General features: G+C 43.7%; 1 protein-coding gene across 5 annotated transcripts in view; it reads left to right on the forward strand.

Annotated features, from left to right (window-relative positions):
* Nucleotides 1–21,257, forward strand: part of SH3RF3 (SH3 domain containing ring finger 3) — a 221,266-nt gene that overhangs the window by 151,107 nt on the left and 48,902 nt on the right. For 2 of the 5 annotated variants that reach the window (XM_085552248.1, XM_032442587.2), the window contains exon 4: nucleotides 13,443–13,790. The exons of 1 other annotated variant lie outside the window; for it this stretch is intronic. In XM_085552248.1, coding sequence (XP_085408374.1) covers nucleotides 13,443–13,790 — 348 coding nt within the window. Of the gene's footprint in view, nucleotides 1–57; nucleotides 278–13,442; nucleotides 13,791–21,257 lie in introns of those variants that run through there. 2 more of the 5 variants (XM_085552264.1, XM_085552274.1) reach the window with 2 other exon arrangements.

Here is a 21,257-nt window from a genome sequence, read left to right on the forward strand (position 1 = left end):
ATCGGGGAACTCATCCCATTGAAAGCAACTCATTTAATTTGTCATTGTTTTTTTTAGTTTCCAGTCATGTCTGTTCCATCCTCCCATTTACTGCATAGACACCTGAGCATTCATATGGATACAGGGCAGAAAATGTGAAGATGGGAAAGTAGGACATGTGGCATCTCACGCTCACCTCAGGAAAACATGACCAGGGCACCAGCCCTCACCCCACAGATACTCTTCAGGCGATGCTGCTGTTGAATTGTGCTCTAAACCATCACATCAGAACAGTGAGGTGAGGAACACGGGTCTTTGTACAAGCAACCTCTTTTTCCTCCTGGTCATCCCTCAATTTATCTGATTATTTTATTAAGCTGTAATTTTATGACAAAGCAGCACTAGATATTCTGTAAACAAAGCTAATCTCATTACCTTTGGTTTAAGTAAGGCTGGAGGGAGTGTCCTGCTCTAAATCTGACTTTGAAGTTTTCCGATCTGCTCGGACACAATTGAATCAAATTGACAGGAAATTTCATGAGAGAAGTTTCCTTAATAGAATTTTTCCATAACAGAATTTTTCTGGAAACCTTGGGACAAAGCAGAAGGCACACTGGAGGATTCAGGCAGTGGTGGCCTCATGCTGGAGATGTTCTCTTGCCCTGCTTCTCAGGAGAGGACACTGAGGGAAGAGTAAACTTTGTCCTGTTTTATTGTTTTTTGAGAAGAGAGCAGAAATGGCAAAGGAACTCCTGGTTCAGACCCTGTCTTCACTGCTGTTCATGTAGGAAGAAAAGTTCAATTATATGTTTCTTGCTGGGGATCTCCTTGATTCCTTTCCTCTGATCTGTGTCTGCTTCAGCAGCAGAGTAAGGAATTTACAGTTATGTTTTCCTCATCTCCCTTTTCTTTTTCCTAGGCCAGGATGTAGGTCTGTGTGCTTTTCCCTTTGAGGATGGAAATAATGGTCATGGCTCCAGTCTAGTACTTAGAGAGGAATGCTCCTTCCAAGCTAAAACCTCTTCCTTCAGTAGAGGCACTGCCCAAGAGAAAGAGGTCCCTGTTTTTTCCTTTCCCTTGTTACATGAATTACTGGGACAGAAGGAGAGCTGCAAAGTGTTTGTCACTCCATTCCTGGCAGTTCCCTGAACTATGACCTGGTCTGGGAGCTCTTGGTGTGGCAACTTGCTGGCTTTTCTTCAACAGCTACTTAGACCCATGCTCTGCCTTAAGCACTGCTTCTAGTTTATGTCCCTATTGGCACAAGACTGTTCCTGAGAGAATAATTTAAGGTCATAGCAATGGCAGCTCCACACCACTCCAGAGACCAATCTGTCTGCTTTTGCATTGGGCAATTTATGCTCAATACATACCTGAGGTTTCCACGCAGCATACTGTCAGAGTTAAATATGTTACTGTTCCCTTTTGGTCATTGATTAAAGAGGGATCAATGTGCTTCCACAGCAAATTAGAAAGACATTGCCAATGGCAGTTGCATCCTCACACCTGGCTCCATTCGCCTACATATCTGGCTATTCTACCTAGTCTTTGGCCAACCTGACTGCTGTACATCCTCAAAGATCAAACTCTGATCATCATGTATCTTGTCTATGGCTGCAGCCTTTCTGCATTCATAACACATGTAGACCTGATTTATTTATGACCATCCAGATTATTCATCTTCTGCCACATCTTTCACTCTGATGGATCACTTTTGCTGTCCTGTTGAACAGATGCAACTTGTCCATACTTGCAGACCTTTGATTACTCATTTATCTCTCGTTCTATTGTCTTTAACTTACTACTGAGAGATCAGTTTCTGCCTTTGATCAGTCAGTAATGCCAATCCTTGGTCATTTTTCTCAAATTCATGTTTTCTTCTGCAGTGCTCTGTTCTTCATTGTAAAAAATACTTCAAAGAAATCTGGACAGCTGCATCAGCATTGCTTCTTTAGACTCTCCTAGGAAATCATTCTTGACTCTGATGGTTACAGATTTATCATGTCCATCATCCTTTGTCCCTCCCCCTGAAAAAAATCGTCTAATTGTTTATAACTATATATTGTGTCCTGCCCACATCTCTGACCATACTTTCTTTGGGCCAAGAGCTATCCTTTTGCTCTCTGATTAGGTAACACTGCATGCATTGGAGCTGTGATCTGTGGTGGGAGTTCTTGAGCATTTAATGGCAAAATTAATAAGTATGATTAACAAATGTCTCTGTGTAACTGCATCACATGGTTTGGTCAGTTTGCACAAATTGAGTTCCCTTGGGACAGCTTGTTTCTCTGCCTGCAGAACGTAGGTGCAACCCAGGGCAATCTGTTTTCAGGAAGGAATGTGTTAGGAAAATATTTGGGCTTGAGTATTTCAACAGACAGGGGGGAAATAAAAGCCAGCATTGTGCGCTTTCAAAAGGATTTCCTACTGTGCAGGTTTTTTGTTAGCCCATTAATTTTGCCATCTCAGAACTGAAGCAACATGGCCTAGAGCAGTGGTTTTCCAAATTCCTTCCAGTTGTAGCATACTAACATAAACAGCATTTGCATATGGATGTCATAAAAATGACTAATGTCAGCAATCATCATACTTTATTGCAGTAATGTGGCACATGTGCCCAAACATCCTAAGGGATCTGCTTAGAGGTGCTTGGCACTGGGGAAGTGACACTCCCTAGGCCTAGCAGTGACACCCAGAGCAGAGCAGGCCTTGACAGACAGCAGAGCGTGCATCCAGCTTCCTGTGTGTGTGGAAGGAAAGGTACTAGCTGTTTCACTACACGACTCAACAACATGGCGTGCAAATCCTTTGCTTTCAACCAGAAATTAAGCGCTGGAGGTTGAACAAAGTGTTTTCTAGTTTGCTAGTAGAATGTTCAGTACGCTCCTTAACTGCAGCCAGTAGCAAGTGAGTCAAAAGTCTGACCTCAAATGTGTATCCAGTTGTGTTGTAATGTCTCCAGTTCTCCGAAGAAGGCTACAAATGGTTCCCATAGTCAAGGGGCAGTCAGTCACACCATGAGCGTGAGGCTGAATGCTGCCGTTTTCAGTCAAGAGTTTGCAGAGTCGGGGGAATTTGTCACAGTTCAGACTTGTTGGATTTTTCTTCCAGAAGACGAGGGAGGAGGATTGTGAACCCAATTACATCACCATGTAGGAAAGGAAACACACTTTCATCTCACAGACTGGCTTTCAGAGCCATCAGCTACTGCTCAGGCTTCCTACATTATGAGATGTGCATGATTACAGCCTGTGCCACAGCCACTGCTTCCAAGTGCCCTCCCAAATTGTTACGCACCTTTTCCCAAATATGACAGAAGTATAAAGGACTCCAAGGTAAAACAACCTTGTGTGAAAACTGTTTAAAAATAATTGCTCACTGCATAGAGTGAAGAAGGATGTAAAGTAGCGTACCCGCTGAGGGAAAAGAGAGCTCTGCTGCTGTACCAGGCATCATCTCTGTGGGATGGAGGCACTTTAAACGCACAAGTAATTTCAAGCAGTTTTCACTGTAATAGACACAGGATAGGACAACTGTGAGATGCAGACTCAGGCTGGTAAGTTACACCCCTCTCAGAGCAACTCTTTCTTTATTCCATCCATGAGAAAGGGCAAGTAGACCTGTCATGGGACAGTCAGTGCATCCTGGTTTGCTGCTGCCCATCGTGACCATATGTCGTTCATTCCACATTTCACAGGAATGCCTCGAAACATTCCCTTCTGGCAATTATGAGACATCCGGGTAGAACAGCAGTACATCATGTCTCAAAATCTGCACTTTCACCTGGACTGGCAAATAGCAAACCCACAGACTGGACACAGCTCTCCAATGATGCATCAGCTTTCATGTCTGGTGGCTGGCATCCTTTGAAGTTGGCTACTCCCAGGGTATCACACAGTGTGACCCCAGAGCTTCTGCTGTGACTCCCTAATGCAATCAGCAGCCCTGCTTTGTAGCCAACTCTAGCAGGAGCTCTGTGCATGCAACATCTAGCTATATAGCCCCATGGGGCATTACTCTATTGCAAAAAGCTTGTCCCACATCCAAAAGTCCTTCTCTGTCTCATGTCTGGAAAGCAGTGCACAATCAAAAACGTCTCCTATATATAGTCCACCCAGGGCAAAGACTGTTTATTGCAACCCTTTACTGCTGATGCCTGCTTGTTTCGTGTGTACCTTGGTTCCTTTTACAAGCTGTTGAACCAAAATATTTTCTTGCCATTTGCTTTCATTCTTCATTTCACTGCTTTATCAGAGACAGAAATAGAAGCACATTTATTTGTTCACTATTCCCTGCAGGTAATCTTCAGTTGCAGCATATAAAACTTAATTTTCCCCAATTGCATGAGATTTCTTACTTTACACAAAGTTGTAAATCACCTCAGCAAAGGCTCCTTGCTTCCTCAATACAGGCAAAGGCTTGCAATACTTGAAAAATAACTTTAGCTTTCCCAAATGCTCCTTGTATTGTTATTCCAAGGGCTTCTTAGATTTATCCAACTTCATGTTTTCTGTGGATAAAATTGCATGATGTGGGGTGCATGAAGGACTTTTTCTCAGCATCCACCAGAACACTTTTGTAATCAAACTCAGATAGACTTTAGCATCTACATCTATCTTAATGTTTCTTTCTTACATTTCCTTTGTACATTACACTGGAAGTTATTTCCTTTGAAAAAGACTTTATAATATTTCTCTTTCTTTCACAACAACTCTGAACATTACAAATACACTTACTTCAATCACAGAATTTCCAGGAATGAACCTCAGAGAATGAGCAGGACATGATGTGGTGTCTAGCGGTTCCATGCTACAGTGCGTGCAGCAAAGGTCCATGCAGCAATGTGAGCACAGTATTGCCTGACTTATGAATTCATTTATAATTACGTGAGATCACACACCACATCTTGAAAATCTTGAAAGTTATTTGCTTTGAAACTTAAAGGCTTGATGTGTGCATTGAATCTAAAGAGATCCTCTGCCTTAATTGCTTGTATTTAACCTGTTAGTTTTCAGTTAATTAAAAACGTTGTAGGTATTGTTGAGCATCCAAGAAAACATTAGTGCCAGGAGCCTTGTGGAACATGAGGGAAAGAGGCAGGTTTCCAGAAAACACTGGAAACGTGAGGTTTGGCTCTCCTTAAAGCAGCTAGGCTCTGCAGGTATTACCTTGAGATCACTTACCATTCACACAGCTCTGCTCCAAGAACTGCAGGATCTTTCCTAGCCCATGCTGTGGTTTTGACATCCATCTGGCTCAGCTTCTGTAAGTGAAGTTGTTTCTAGATTTCAGCACAAAGCTGCTTCAGAGTGTTTCCCCTCTCTGCAGTATCTGGCAGCAACTGTAAAGGGCTCATACAGTTGCTGGGCATCAGTGAGGCAAGAGTACATCTGAACGGCTTCTGTTGCTGTGCACATGGATACCTGTACTCACAGATGCACAGAGGCTTTCTGTTTAGAGTGTAGGAGAGAGTGAGGGAGGCTCAGTGTAGCCAGAAACCCAGTAGCTTCCCCCAAGAAAATGATAATGTCACCATAGGTCTCCAGTGGTTATTCCCATGCTCAGGGTCACGCAGCCTGGAGTCCATACACCCGGACTGCAGCCTTGGTCATTTTTTGTGTGGCTTTTTTAGCTGAAAAACGTAATCTAGAAAATTTTATGGTGGATGTCTTGTCAAAGCTAGGATGTTCTAGGGAAGCAATTCAGTTCCGATTAATTTCATCTTCTGATGATAAACCAGTTTGTCAGCAAACCCCTCACGATCTCCAACTGGGTCTCTGCTGGTGCTGAAATTGGTGGCAGATGGGCACCAGACCTTCCACCGTTGAAAACAGCTGGAGTTTTGCCACTGACTTCAAAGGAATTAGGATCAAGCCCATGAATTCACGACTGCACTTCTTATATAGCTATCTGAATAATTTATAAGCAAAAAATAGGCTGGATTCTCCCAATCTTTCTGATGTTGAGTAAAGCTGTATTTAGTTACTTTTCTTGATTTCAAAGGAGCTTTGGTTCCATCATGAGCATCTTGTTATGAAAAATGGTGTCCGTAGAGGACAGACAGGAAGAGAAGAGAAGGAAATCCTCAGGCACATTGAAGATGTACAGCAGATCTGAGATTCAGAGATGACAGATCAGAGCAAAATAGTCCTCGTAGTTTGCGCTGAAGGCTAGATAGCTAGAAGTGGGGAGAGATGCAGAAATCATACCTCTTTTTGATGAGTTCATCTATTTTTAATGCCATTGCGTTTAGTTTTTCCTGCTTTCTTCTCAGCAATTTGGACATTAGTTTCCATAAGGTTATTAGCTGCGCTTTGCTCCTGGGCAGACTTTGCAGCAGACTACACATTTTTCTGGGATTCACCAAGCCATGTGTTTGTTCTCTATCACTGTGAACAATTTTCCATCTTAAAACTGTTTGGGAAAACGGGGAAAGAGAAAAAAATTCCCAGTTCACCACCCAAGGCTTAGTGTTTACTTCTGCTGCACGCATCATTTATTTTCATTCTGCAGGATCATGATGACACGCTCGTCCAAGCACATGCTGTTCTAATATGCTACATTCCTTCAGCCTCTCAGTGCGTTAAAAGTGACATTGCTGCTAAATGAGAAAGGTCTTGTAAGACAGGGAAATAGATTGCTGAGTACCATTGCCTCCCAAGGAAGGGAGGCTTTGATTGGCTTGTTTTTTCCAGACTCCACACAAATGTGTACATATATGGCCCTGACTAGGAAGGCTATCTTCTAGGTGGTCGTATGTTTCAGGATTTCTCCTCCTTCCTTGAAACATGCTGATATTTTATCTGGCTTTTGGAAAAGGGAACAGAACTCAGGCCTCAGACTGTGAGCAGAGGAACAAGCACTCGCAGTTTGGGATGTGCCCTAGCAAAGTATTTCTGCAGCTATCATGCCCTGTGAATGTGTTTGAGCAAATGCCTTTATTGCTCTTCTTGCATTTTCTGGGCACATGGAGTGACTCTACTCTCAATCACAGTGTGGGGTTTCAGAAATCTGTCTTCTATGATGGCTGAACCACTTGCAGAAAATCTGTTCCACATTTGCTTGTTCTTCCCTGGTAGTAAATTAAAAAAGGCAATACTGAATCGTTACAGAAATGATTAACACAAAAACATTCAACAGTGCTTTGTTTTAGCTATAATATTTTCTCTTAAACCATGCCTCACTAATGACTCTTCATTAGAAGATGGCGCATGAGTAATTGAGGTAGGGTCATGCAGCTCCCGCCCAATGGAGAACTTGGGAGGTTTCTTCTAAACATTTTAAAATTTGAATTTATGAAACATATACAAGATGAAAAGTATAGATGCATTCAGTGTGATTTAGAGAAGAGCCTTTGGCACAGCTTAGTCTGCTAATATCCCATTAGTAAACCTTTGGAAGTGCTGTGTGTTGCCTGTGCTAGCTTACCCAATGAAGATTTAAATATGAGGCAAAGTGTTACATACATACATTTCTTCTAATGCCCATTTGAGTTAAAGGGTGCTTTTGCCACTCGGTTGAACTCGAACGTGGGCTGTAACCTGCAATTGCCAGTAGGGGTAACAAGGAGAAAAACTGCTTTAACTTTCTGGAATGCTGCTTTCTGGAGATGAGAATGCTTTCACAGATGCAGTCCTGTCAGGAAACTAGAAGGGACAGGGGTTCCTGTATAGTTATGCCCTTATACTTATTTAATAACCTCAGTGTGTTTCAAAGCATAAATTATAATACTATCAAAACTAATTTAATGAGGGCATAAGTACTTAATATTTCCTGAAAGTAACTACTCTGAGCTGAAAGCACAGTAATAAATTCAGACTGCTTTATTTTAATCACAAAATCAGCTCTGGAACTTGAAGTTGCCAAAGTTTCTGCAAGGCATGAAATAGGGATGTGCGTGATCCTCTCAATATTTATGAACTGTAAATTATAAAAATTAGCTGTCCCTGGGTGGAAGTATTCTCAATATTACAGAGAATGGTTGGGAAGCACTTTTATTAATAGTCTTAATTTTTTCTTTCTTCATTTTATTTTTTTCAGAGCAGTTTATTCTTTTTAGCGGGTTTACACTGAACTGGGGAGTTCTGCATACTTTCAAAGGGGGCCTGAAGTAATGCATTTCTGGTCTTAAATCAGTATTTGAAGAGCACCACCCTTTGGCCAGTTCTTCCTATAGAAACAGAAAAAAAATCTTAGAGAGCAAATGAAACAGTGTTTTCCTGGGAGCCCTAATAAAAGGCACTTTCTGGTTCAGACTGGCGCCGGTCTAAAAAAATACTTAAGCGCGTGCGTAACACTGAGAATGTAAGCAATCCTTCCTTATTCAGAAAAGAATGACATTTTAGTCTTACTCAAAGCTCTTTGGTCTGTGCTCAGCCTGAAACATGCACCCAAGTATGTTGCTAAACCAGAAACAGAGAAGGGCCCTCTCTGTGGTAGGTCAGGTATCAGTCAGAGTGAATCCTTTACCCATTCCTCAGTGCCTAGAAAACTAAGAGCATTCAGCAGCTACTGTCCCCTCTGTCCCCTCTCTCGGAGAAGATCATGCCATCTGGAACTGCACCAACCCAGCAGCTGCTGTGGTGGTCACTGTGTGTCATGAGGTCCCCTTGAAGGTCTCAACTGCACTGCAGCCATTTGCCAGTGCCATGGGCTAGCTAGCAAAACACCCTGGGATATCTGTTGGAGAAGATGCTGAGTTTTGCCATTACACTTGCTTATGTATTACTCACAGAGATTATGATGCTTTCATCCTTTTCTTTTTGCTGGTGGGTATAAGAAAAGCCAGATATAAGAAAAATGCTTTTTTACAATAAATATGGTGACGCACTGGTGCACATTACCCACAGAGGTGGTGGAAACCCCTTCCCTGGAGATACTCAAAGTCAGGTTGGACGGGGCTCTGAGCACCCAGATTGGTTAGACTAGTTAGCCTTTAAGGGTCCCTTCCAATTCAATGATTCTATGTTTCTGTTGTTACAATGAACAATTAAATGACCAAAATGCTGTCATTACAGACCAGAATAGCAAAAGTTAATTATTTAAATTTGACCTAGTCTCCTGTGTGCCTATTTTGTTCCATAATGAGTTCCAAAGTAACAGTTTGTTTTTCTGACTAAAGCTAGGCTTAACGCTCTCCCTCAGTGATTCATCTCACTTTTTATGTGACAGCATCCCTTAGCAGCCACATGGGTTGGTCACTCAGGCTTTTGCCTTCCCAGGGAATGCAGGGCTTCTGGGAGTGTTTGCTTGGTTTGGTGTTTGAAGCCAAGCCCTGTATCTTGAGTTTTCTGGGGTGTCCTATGATTGCAGTCTCAAGTCTCAATCAATTTTATGATTTGGGATTAGCTGGGCCAGAATTTCAGAGGAGAGATCAGAAACAAGCAAGAAAGCTGCACTCCAGCGTTGGGGTTTGTCATAAGAGCTACAGTCTTCAGAAATGTCAAATTCCTGAGACTGACTGTGGGTCAGAACTTTCCACTAAGCCTCTCGTCTGGAAGCAGATCTGCCTGAAGATCGGATGACAGACACCAGAAAGCCATGCTTGTTTACACAGTCAGAGTTTAAAATAAGAAATTTGCAGTCGTGTTTATGTTAAAAAAAGGGTTTCTAAAAGTTCTTCGTGAAGGGACGACATCATTTGCTTTTACAAAGTAGTAAGCAGAACCTTTTATTTGGTGCTCATAGCCTATTTGGGAAGTACTTTCCAGCATCCGTGGGCAAAGCTGTTTAAAAACAGAGTTCTCTACAAAAATAAAGTGGTAAAGCTATAAAGCATTTGTTATCTTGGCAGGCTACAATAATTTTTTCTCAGTATTTCAGGAAGACTTTGACATTCCCCAAAGTTCATTAGCTTGGCTGTTTTGACAAGGGGCTTTCTTTTTGCCTTTAATTTTCTACCAATAGTGAAAATGACTTTGTTTATAACAATAAGAGGCTGTTTTTTATCACCCTTTGTTTAGATGCTAGGCCTCTTATTGACCTTTTTTAACTAGGTTTTACTGTGAACAGAAGAGTAATGGTTTTTGCTGTTTTAAAAAGAACAGTCTCATTGTTAAGCTGGATTCCAGCCATTGGGATTTATTATCTAATTCTTAATGAATTAATGAACTAATGAGGTTCAACATGGCAAAGTGCAAGGTTTTGCACTTGGGCTGGAAGAACCCCAGGCATCTGTACAGACTGGGAAGAGTAGTCCTTGAGAGCAGCTCAGCACAAAAGGACCTGGGGATCCTGATGGATGAGAAAGTTAACGTGATCCAGCAGTGTGCTCTTGCAGCTTGGAAGGCAAATGGGATCCTGGGCTCCAACAGGAGAGGGGTGGCCAGCAGGGATAGGGAGGTGATTGTCCCTCTCTACTCCGCTTTTGTGAGGCCCCATCTGGGGTACTGTGTCCAGGTGTGGAGCCCTCAGTACAAAAAAGACATGGAGATTTTGGAAAAGGTCCAGAGGAGGGCCACAAAGATGATCAGGGGGCTGGAGCACCTCCCCTATGAGGACAGGCTGAGGGAGTTGGGTTTGTTCAGCCTGGAGAAGAGAAGGTTGCGGGGTGACCTCATTGCAGCCTTTCAATACCTGAAGGGAACCTATAACCAGGAGGGGAGTAAACTCTTTGAAAGGGCTGATAGTAGCAGGATAAGGGGAAATGGTTTTAAGTTGAAAGAGGGAAAAATTAGGTTGGATGTTAGGGGGATGTTCTTTACTAGGAGAGTGGTTAGGTCCTGGCACAGGCTGCCCAGGGAGGTTGTGGATGCCCCGTCCCTGGAGGTGTTCAAGGCCAGGTTGGATGGGGCCCTGAGCAACCTGATCTAGTAAACGTGGCCCTGCAAGGCAGGGGGGCTGGAGTTTCATGCTCCTTGAGGTCCCTTCCAACCCAAGTTGTTCTGTGATTCTGTAATTCTGCGTGTGTGATACTGAGAGCTAGAGCACTCTGTGTGAATGGAGCACTGCTGTAAATTCAGGAAATTCTTTTTTTTTTTTTTTTTAACTCTTCATATTTTCTCATGTCAGAGAGCTAAAATATATTCCTATCCTACTTTAAGTTGACTGGCGAAGAATTTCCTCACCCTCTCTTGTTGAAAAGTATTGTGAGAATTTGATGTCTTTCTCCTCCTTAGTGTTTCAAATAATCCAACTAGATAATCTCCATCAGTTGGGTAAGTGGAGCTGTAACACCTACTTAAGGGAGGGGAACCATCTGGATTTCCTGCAACTTGGAGCCTGCTGGCAAATATTAGGTTGTACCAATTTAGAGCATGATGAAGTGGGAAATAATGGACATTCTTGGAGAATCTGAAATGGGATCAGCTGTTATTGGCAAAAATTGGCAGGTGCAGTGCACTATGCTGACTGTAAGCATGATCTCACATCGGAGAGTGCAGCTGGGAAAATGGCCTGCTAATTGAATGGTAGTAGGTCTCCCAGGGCTCTGACAGCCATGGAGCATCACTAATTGGAGTCTCCTGTTTGCCTTGATGGTGGCTGTCACTGAATGAAGGAACGTGCAGGTTGACATTTCTCTAGGTGCTGATGTTCGTTGCCTTTTTGTGGAAGCGAGTCCTCGTGGAATCAGAAGTATTCTTAGACTTAGGAGGGCTGGCATGAGGCTGGCAATATCTATTTCTCATTTGTGTTTGCAGCATGCTGGCAGTGATTTGGAGCCATAAAAGCCTCTCGGTTGCACATTTGTTTAACTGTGCACTTGTACTGTTATCTTTCCATCCCTCTCTTTGCCTTTCTTGTATTCACTTGTAATAGGTTTCTAAATTAGCTTGACAGCAAGTAGCAAGTATTCCTTTTTTGGGGAGCCCAAGGAGGCCTTGTCCTTGACTGAGTTTTTTGGAAGCTATCGTAATTCATATGGTAGTAATAGAAAGAAATAATAGCCTACTTTTGGTCCAGAACAGTATCACATGTACCTCTGGTTCATGTGGGTCTCAGAATAGTAGTGCAAGCAAAAAAGCATGCATGCGTTAGCCATGGCTTCGTTTTCATATGGTGTTTTTATTCATTAAATGCAAACATATTGCGTTGCATACCAATTTGATGCAAAGGTCTGTTGGCGAAATGGCATTTTCCCTCAGCTGTTAGCACCTCTTGAGGGAAGATCTATTGGAAATGAGTGCTGTGCAGATAGCGCTGCTTCTGCCTTCAGGGTGTACTCTGCGTATTATGCGAACACAGAATCACAAAATGGCTTGGTTTGGAAGGGACCTTAAAGATGCCTTTGTGGCCAAGAAGGCCAGTGGTAACCTGAGGTGTATTAGAAAGTGTGTGGCCAGCAGGTTGAGGGAGGTGATCTTCCCCCTCTACTCTGCCCTGGTGAGGCCACATGGAGCACTGTGTCCAGTTCTGGGCACCCCAGTTCAAGAAAGATGGGGAACAACTAGAGATCACTGTCTGTGCAAAAAGTTACATTTCATCTTTTATATAAACCCCCTTTAAGTACTGCAAGGCTTCAGTGGGGTCTCTCCAGAGCCTTCTCCAGGATGAACAAACCTAACTTCCTCAGCATTTCTTCATAGGAGAGATTCTCCAACGCTCTGATCACCTTTGTGGCCTCCTCTGGACCCACTCCAACTGCATGTCTAAAAACCATCCCATTCTGTGAGAAGTAGCTTGCCTGTATAGGAGATGAGAAGCCGTTGGCATTTTTAGGCATGAGGTATCTGAAAGTCTGAATTGAACAAAAAACTGTGGGCAGAAAGCTGGTCTGGACATCTCGGTGATCTACTCTCTCCGTGGATTTCAGACTTAAGTTATAAACCCATCACATGGACTGATTATAAAAACTCTATAAGCTATATCCCAGACAATTCTTTCAGGGGTCATCATGCTCCTCTCCAGATGATGTGGTACAGTGGGAAGAATGCCTTCATATTGCTTTTGCCTGGGGATAGCCTGCATGAGGTTGGAGACAGGGGGAGAAAATCAGAAGGGTTTGAAATTGTGCACTGATTTGTGATGTCTGGGGCCTCAGAGAGACCCTTCCCTTGCCTGGGTTTGGCCACTCCCACCTTGGTGACCAGCATAATCCCCTTGCTGGGATCAGAATGCATGCAGGCTCAGCATCCCTGTGGCATTCATTCAAGTTGCACAGATGAGAGTGGCTTAGGTGTGGCCACCAGCAAGCTGTGATGGGTCATTAATGTCCCTCATTCTTTCTCTTTTTTTTTCCTTTTTTTCCCTTTCTTTTTCAACCTCTGCTTTTTGCCTTTCTCTTTTCCTTTTCTGCCCCTTTTTCATTTTCTTCTTCTACCACCTTCTTTTTCTTTTTCTTTCCTTGTTCCCTTCCCTTCCTTTTTTCTTTCCCTTCCCATGTCATCCCTTTTCCCATCCTCTTCCTTTTCCCCTTCTCCTTTTCTTCTCTTGCCACTTGTTTTCCTTTCTGTTCCTTTTCCCTTTCCTTTTCTTCCTCTGCCTCCTTTCCTTCCTTCTTCTCTATCTCCTTTCCCTGCACCCAGCTCAACGACTCTGCCAAGCAGCTCATTGAGATGGACAAGACTTGTTCAGCAGCCGCCGCTGGCTGTGAGGCACCACCAGACCCAGCTGCAGCGGTGGGACTGGGGCCGTGTCCCACAACAAGCAGTGCAGGGGCAACGGCAGCAGCTCCACGGCCAGTGGAGGGCAAGAAGAATGCCAAGAAGCGGCACTCCTTCACTGCCCTCAGCATGACCCACAAGTCCTCCCAGGCTGCCAGCAACCGGCACTCCATGGAGATCAGTGCTCCCGTCCTCATCAGCTCCAGTGACCCACGGGCAGCTGCCAGGATTGGGGACCTAGCACACCTGTCCTCCAGCGCTCCTGCCCAGGTAAGGAGTAAGGGATTGTGCCCGGCCCTGCAGCCTGGAGGGCATGGCTGAGGGCTGCTTCTCCTCCTCCAAAACAAGCCATGCTGGAGCCAGCTGCTGCAGAGCACTGTTTCTCTTGTTTGATAGGATTTAGCACATTTTTTCCTGCCCAGGAATTAGTGATTGGGCGGGCACGATGAGCTGGAGAATAAGGCCAAATCATTTTAGGTTTGATTCAAAGAAAAATAGAATAAAGCATGTTGCTGAGGGCATTGTCCAAATGCCTCCTGAACAGGCACAGGCCATCAGCCACCTCTCTAGGAAACCTGTCCCAGTGTTTGAACACCCTCATGGTAAATAAATGTTTCCCATTGCCAAGTCTGATCCTCCTCTGGTGCAGTTTTGTGCCATTCCCTTGCGTCCTGCCATTGATTCCCAGGAGCAGATCTTGGCACCTCCCTCTGCTTCCCTTCCTCAGGGAGCTGCAGAAAGCAGAGGTCACCTCTTAGCCTCCTCCTCTCCAGCCTAGACAGCCCAGTATCCTCAGCCTCTCCTTACTTAGGACATGCCTTCCAGCACTGATGCCAGCATTGGTGCCCTCCTCTGTATACAATTATTGACTTAACCTACATTAAAAAGAAAACCATAATCCTACAGTGTGTGCATATTCCATCACTTTCTGTTATAGAGAGGAATAATATCGAGTGATCCTGTTATCGTTGCTCCGGACTGTACTTGCTCCCACTTAGGGTGACATTACCAGTATGAACTTCATGTGCTTGGTCTACATCAGGGCCAAAAAAAATAATGTTAGAGCAATTATTTCCTTACAGATGACTGGCAGACAAACAATTGTGCTGTAGTTTGGCAAGCAGCTGGTACCTGGTTAGCGACTGCTGCCCAGAAACGATCAACAAGGTATCAGACAGGCACACGTGCCGATGGGTAGCCCTTTACTTCTTCCATGCTCAAAAATCCCTGCAGATCCAAAGGACATCTGGGCTGCTGCTGCTGAGAGGTAGTCAAAGCAGGAGCAAAGGCCTTGGAGACATGCTGAAATCCTGTGCAAACTCCCACTACTTACTAAGGGAATCCAAATGGCAATTTGCAGTTTGGCAGTGTAGAAGAAAATGGAGAATAATAATGACCCCAAAAATCACTGTTGAAGAGTGTGAAGGTGAGAGGATACAGCCCCTGCTGGAAGTGACGTGTGTGCCAAGATGTACTGGGACATCTGCGACTCAGTGCAAGCTCTAGATGGGAGTGAGGGTCCCAGGCTCGTCAAGTAAATGACACCCAGGTTTTTGGCACTCAGAGTGACACATTTGGACTTTGCAGAGATGTGACAGTCTGTGGCTTTTCTGTTCTTATACTAGTTGAAGAGAAAAGCGTGCACACACTTTGCCAGAGTCATGTGAAGGCTTAATCTAAGCACAGTACAAAAATTAGACCAAAAAGCAGAAAGTGCTTTAATTACCCTCCCCTGCTTTGGCACAACAACTGGTGTGCAAAGCCCTACTCATTTCACAGACTGTTGTGGTGTCTGGACGCATGCGATTGGGGCCAAGAAGGAATCAGTGTTCCCCATAGGAGCTTTAAATGCATTCTTGAAGGGAAGTTTGCTGGGTGCTTCACACTGAGAGAAGAGCATGAAATCTGTGTCATGGTGAGAGGCACAGCTAGGGCTGGAGTGCAGTGAGGCCAACCCAGTGGGGACAGGCAGACACAGGGACAGTGCTGTAGCTCCAGTTCTTCTGCCTCAGGACTCAGATCAGGCAGGCAGGTAAGGCAGCTGGGGACAAGCCTCTATCACTGCTGGCCAAAGGGATCTTGGCCAAAACCCAGATAGGGGAAGAAGAGTCTTAAGAAGAGTCTTGCTTGCTGATTTCAGCCTTGAAGAAAAGAGGTTCATCTAATCATTAAGGTTGGAAATGACCTCTAAGGTCATCTGGTCCAACCTCCAATGCATCCCCTCCATGTCCTCATAACCATGTCCCTCAGTGCTATATCCACACGTTACTTGAATATCTCCAGGGATGGAGACTCCACCACCTTCCTGGGCAGCCTGTGCCACTGCATCACTGCTCCTTCTGAGTAGAAATTTTTCCAAACATCCAACCTGAACCTCCCCTGGTGCAACTAGAGGCCATTCCCTCTCAACCTGTTGCTGTTCCATGGGAGAAGATGCTAGTCCCCACCTCACCACAACCTCCTTTCATCTTGCTGTAGAGAGCAATAAGGTCTCCCCTGAGCCTCCTCTTCTCCAGATTAAACAATCCCACTTCCCTCAGCTGCTCCTCATAAGACTTGTGCTCCAGACCCTTCACCAGCTTTGTTGCCCTTCCCTCTGTCAAAACATATTATTGCAGTCCCAAGTATCCAGTCTCCGCAAAAGTGGCATTTGCACGTGTGAATGCATTTGTCTGCTTTTGGAGGCTTTACTATTTGCTCTGCGATTTGAGGGATTTAAAGATTCGCATTTTCAAACTTTGCTAGGAATCTATTGGGAAAAAAAAAAATGTGGAACTGACATTCTCACTCTGTTCTCCTGACTGGAGGAGCAGCCTGCAGGAAAATGCCTCGCTGCTTCAAGACTTGCAGTAAAATCACAAGGGCTACTAACATGACTTCATCTGCTTCCAGCCCTTTTAGAGAGGTCTGCAGAGAGCTCAGAATCTGCCTCTTACAAAATGAGCATTTAAATTGGGCATCTATATTTATGTACCTATTAAATCCATAATTTTGGTGGTTGCATTTTAAATTAAAACTATCAGAAATGCAGCTCCTTTTCCACTATCTGCTGAGACCTGACAGCACTCCGAAACAATTAACGATGCTGCAGCCTCAGACAGGAGATCGACTCTGAATTTTTATTTTATTCAAGCGTGGCTGAATGCCATCCAAAACAGCACAAACAGCAGACCTCGGCACAGCCAAATCGAGGCATTTGGAGCAGCAAGAGTCTTGTTTTCAGATTGTTTTGTTCTTGAAGGCATTTGACGTTTTTAAGGTGAGACGTCCTGTGTGTCTCATTAGGGATCTGACATGCTGACAACCCATGGGCTGGCTGTTCTGCTGGAGGGTTGCTGCCACCAAACAGCACTGAGCTCAGCCGTGGGAAGCAAGGTCACTCTCTTCTTCCTCCCTTGCGGATGGACCTGTCTGTCCTTCAAGTCATCCTCACTTGCCCTCTCTATATAACCATCTCAGGCCCCTACTAGCCTGCAGCAGCAAATTTGGCCAAAAGTATATTTTTTAATAGAGAAAACAGCAAATTTCCAGTTTCAGTGCTGGCTGTCAAGCAAATTTATGCCTTTCACCCTTAGATTCTAAATTTGGGTTACTCTATCTTTAAATAACATCCTTGAAAATTTCAGACACTTCAACTGCTTGTTTAAATTCATCTCCTCATGAAAAGAAATAGAGGATTTTTGTTCAGTTTAGTAACTACATAGCAGGATCAGTGATGAGCAGGAAGGGAGGTTCTGCCTTTTTTACAAGTTTGACATGTGTTTTTTCCTATTAGCCTATCCTTTGAACATGCAAAATTCCCCATCCCTGAAGGTGCTCAAGGCCAGGTTGGATGGGGCCCTGGGCAGCCTGAGCTGGTGGGGAGCAGCCCTGCCCACAGCAGGGAATGGGGCTGAGTGGGCTGTGAGGTCCCTTCCAACCCAAACCATGATGTGATTCTGTGATTCTATGAATTCATTCCCAGAAGCTCTCAAACAGCATCAGCTGCCCCACTTTGGGCAACTGGCCAGTGCCTGGTGGAACGGCCTTCCAAAAACCAGTGTCCATTTCCCTATAGACTAGAGGCACTTCCATCTGGGGCACTTGCTTTCTTTCTGCAAACTGGAGAGGAAACAGAGCTGTTAACGGCTGTAGGTACCTAAAATTGAGGTGCGCATTTCAGATATTTAACTAAATGCACAGTGTATTGCACCCCTTAAAAGTTATGTCATGCATGGTACTATATTCCTGTGGTTTTTGTTGGTATTTGTGAATTGAAACCAGACTTTCATGCAGAGCTGACATGTTTTCTGTTTTTATGAGTTGTTAGGCTATAATAAACCTCCTGCTTCTCTAGGAGGGCACAAATCTCTTCATCCTGAGCGCTGACATTCAGACCATAGTATGAAATCTCAGGCTCTGAAAGCATTTTTATTAAAGCATTTATTAATTCAATAATTGCAGTCTACAGGCTCTTGTTAACACATTCATTGTTCTTTAAGCAATACTTAGTCAACTGCTTCCCAGTACCCAAGATGCATTTTGGGAGTCTAAAAGATAACTTCATTGACTGCCCTCCTAGGGATACTCAAAAGCGGGATCAACTTCAGAGCACCTCAGATGGATAAAACAGTGGCTGGGAAAGCACAGTAGTCAAGATACAAAGAATTTATTTTCAAAGTGGCAATGCTGGGATCTTCATTTTGCTTGCAGCCAAATTTGTTCTGTGCTTTTTGTTGCATGCCAAATGTCACTCATTGAACATGAGACCTCCATCTGAAAGGTGATAGCATCAGTCCATTGTGCAGAATGCCCCATCATGGGTTTTTATTGAAGTTGTGAGATGCCCATGATGGAACAGAAGCTGAATTAGGCTGTGGGCGCAGAGGAGCTGCTTGTAACCGAGACTCCCAAGAGAGAAGGAAAGGTCCCCCCCAGGGGGCAATCGTGCCTAGGCCTCAGGTGGCTCTTCCTGCTTCCATTTGCACCCCTTATGAATTATTCATCCCTGCTGTTTGGAAAGGTCAGAGGTCTGTAGCACACCAAACACGCTGGTTTTCGGCAGAAAACACTTCACATGAATAATGAAGTGTGTCTGTGTGCACACCAGGACAACAGCTGAGAGGGGAAGAAAGGATGCTCCTGGCAGGAGGAACTTGTGCGCGCATTTCGAACAACTCATCACTATGCACAGGAAATCTGCTTGTGTCTGTGGGTGTCGGAATGGGCTCCTAACCGGAGGCCACATGTTCAGGAAAAGCTGAGAACAATGTCTTGCACGTTCCCAATCCCGAGCAGCAACAGCATTTGAAATGAAAAATCTTCCTTGAAGTGTCTCCCTGTATAAATCATTTGGAAGTGTGACTCCTTATCAGTTACTTAGAAATGCTGGATTTTAGCTGAGAAAATGTAATAGCAGAACTCTGGTTGAGCCTTGGCTGATAGTCTAAATGTGCTGGCCATGAGCAGCATACAGATTATGTTTAAAATCCAGAAACTATGAACCTTGAATTTTGAAGTGCCTAACAGGCTCTGAGAAAAGAAGAGAAAGTCATGTATTCTTCAGCTTTGGTCTGGAGTCCAAATTGTATCCAGCTTGCTTTGCTGTTGGCTGCAGATGACAACGGAATGGACATCCAGTAATGAGATTTAGACAGCTGAAACAAGTGGCAGCCATCTCAAGGGGTTGAGCTGGTCAGAATGGCAAGAGAAGTAATATTAGTTGGTCTGACCTGTGTTCCTGTTATTTGGATCCACATACGTCATAAATGCAGTGTAAGACTTTGCTGAAGTATAGCCTACGTTGTTTCCTAGTTTTTGTATTGTCTCAATTCTACTATGAATTGCTTCCAACTGGAGCCAAACATTGTTTATTTGTTGCATCTCCATTTTATATAACTTCATAGAGAATTCTTGTTGGAGGTTGGAAGGAACTGAGTTTTTAAAGCAGAAGTTCAGGCAGGCATGCAAATTGTATTTTGTATGCTACTAATAGGCCTTAAAATATACCCCGTATATTGGGATATATTACATTATTTGTCAAAATGACTGCAAGTAGACCAAATCTATGGACTGATTACATAAGCTACCGAAGATCCAGGTCAAAGCACAATTCCCAACCAGCATGAGACAGTGTGGTCTCTTTATCCTGTAATTTGTCTCATCATGAATACGTTTTGAAACATTTTTCAGGAACCACAAAATCTAATTTTTGACTGAATCGAAGCAAAGAAGGCTGAGCTTTGGAAGAGCGTTTATTCAACTGTGCATGAAATCCTCTTGCCTGTAAAACAAAAATAAGTTTGCTTCTCTTTCCAGCTACTCCTCAGGGTACTAACCCAAAAACATTTTACCGCTAAAATCATTTTTGCACAGGGGTAATCCTGAGGCTTCACACTGCCTGCCAGTCAGCTGCTGATTTGGAAGACTCAAGAGCAAGCGAGGTTCTCTCTCTTGGTATTTGCACTATCCCACAAAGCACTGTCCGTCTGACGCACTCCATGTGCACGTGCATGACATTTTAGCAGAACTGACCACAGAGTGTATTTTCCCTTCTTGTTTGTGTGGGATTTTCGTTTGCTTGTTTACCACTACCATCTCTCTGGAGAAGAACTTACTACAGGAGTCATTGCACAGCATCCTGATAAGCTTGTTGTTCAATTATCAAGAGGATAATTATGAATTTGGGATTAAATTAACATCTTTTAGAGGTCAAGCCTTCTCTTTTATCTTCAGCAGCTATTTATGCAGCTGCAACTGCCATTGTTCATGGATATATTGTTATTTTTTACACACATACCATTAGGGAAGAAAAAGTCTTACTTCAGAGCTGGAAAGTCCGTTTCAGCTCCTGCTGCGGTAATTAGCATTTGATGAGGCTACTTGGTCTTACGTATAACACGTTCCATCAATACTTGGTGGCACCACCGTGCATTAAGTGCTTATACATTATTTCTGGGAACATTAAGGCCCAGAGTGATTGCCACAGTCATTGTTTTATGGAGTCAAGTGAATTAGAGAAATGAGTCACAGGAATCTTAAAAACCATTAGCCTATTTTTGTGGTATTTCCAGAGGACAGTACATCAGCCTATGTGAGTTGAATGTTTGAATGTTTTTCTCTTATTATAAAGCAATGCTAAAGAGAAATTTTAAGTAAGCTGTAAATATGCATTCAAGACATTAAAAGAAATTTCCCTGTGAATTAATGAATGTGATAAGTGCCCTGTGGTGAGAGAGAGCTGGATTTGCTTTGAAGTCAAAATAGCGATTTCTGGTTGGTGATTTTCTTGATGATAGAACATTCACCTGATAGCAGCAGCAATTATTTTTTCCATGAAGGCTGCCGCAACCTGCACTATCCCTGTACCCTGTTCCTACTTTTATCATCGTCTTTGTGGCTTCTATTCCCCTCCAAGACCGAGTCCTGTGCTTTTGCAAGACACTTCCCTAATCCCTGCAGGCACTGCATCTTTTCAAATTAAACAACAAACATGGCCTCAAAGTACTAGTGGGAATCTAAAGTGAATCTACAAGGCAGAGAAAAAGGATAGTTTATGCTAGACGTCCAGAGTACTAATCCTTCTGCTTTCACAGAGGTGTGGATAGGAGGAGAGAAAGGGAATGAATTTGAAATGAACTTCTAGCCCAGATGAGCAGTTATTACCTTTAATTTCCTGATCTCTGTGGGCTTGTCGGTAACGTTTTGCCTGTCTGGTTGTTTTTAAATATATGTCAGAGCTGACACAAGAGGCGACAA

The sequence above is a fragment of the Coturnix japonica genome, chromosome 1 (genome assembly GCF_054131305.1).
Source record: "Coturnix japonica strain WE chromosome 1, WE-NBRP24, whole genome shotgun sequence".
Classification (NCBI taxonomy): domain Eukaryota; kingdom Metazoa; phylum Chordata; class Aves; order Galliformes; family Phasianidae; genus Coturnix; species Coturnix japonica.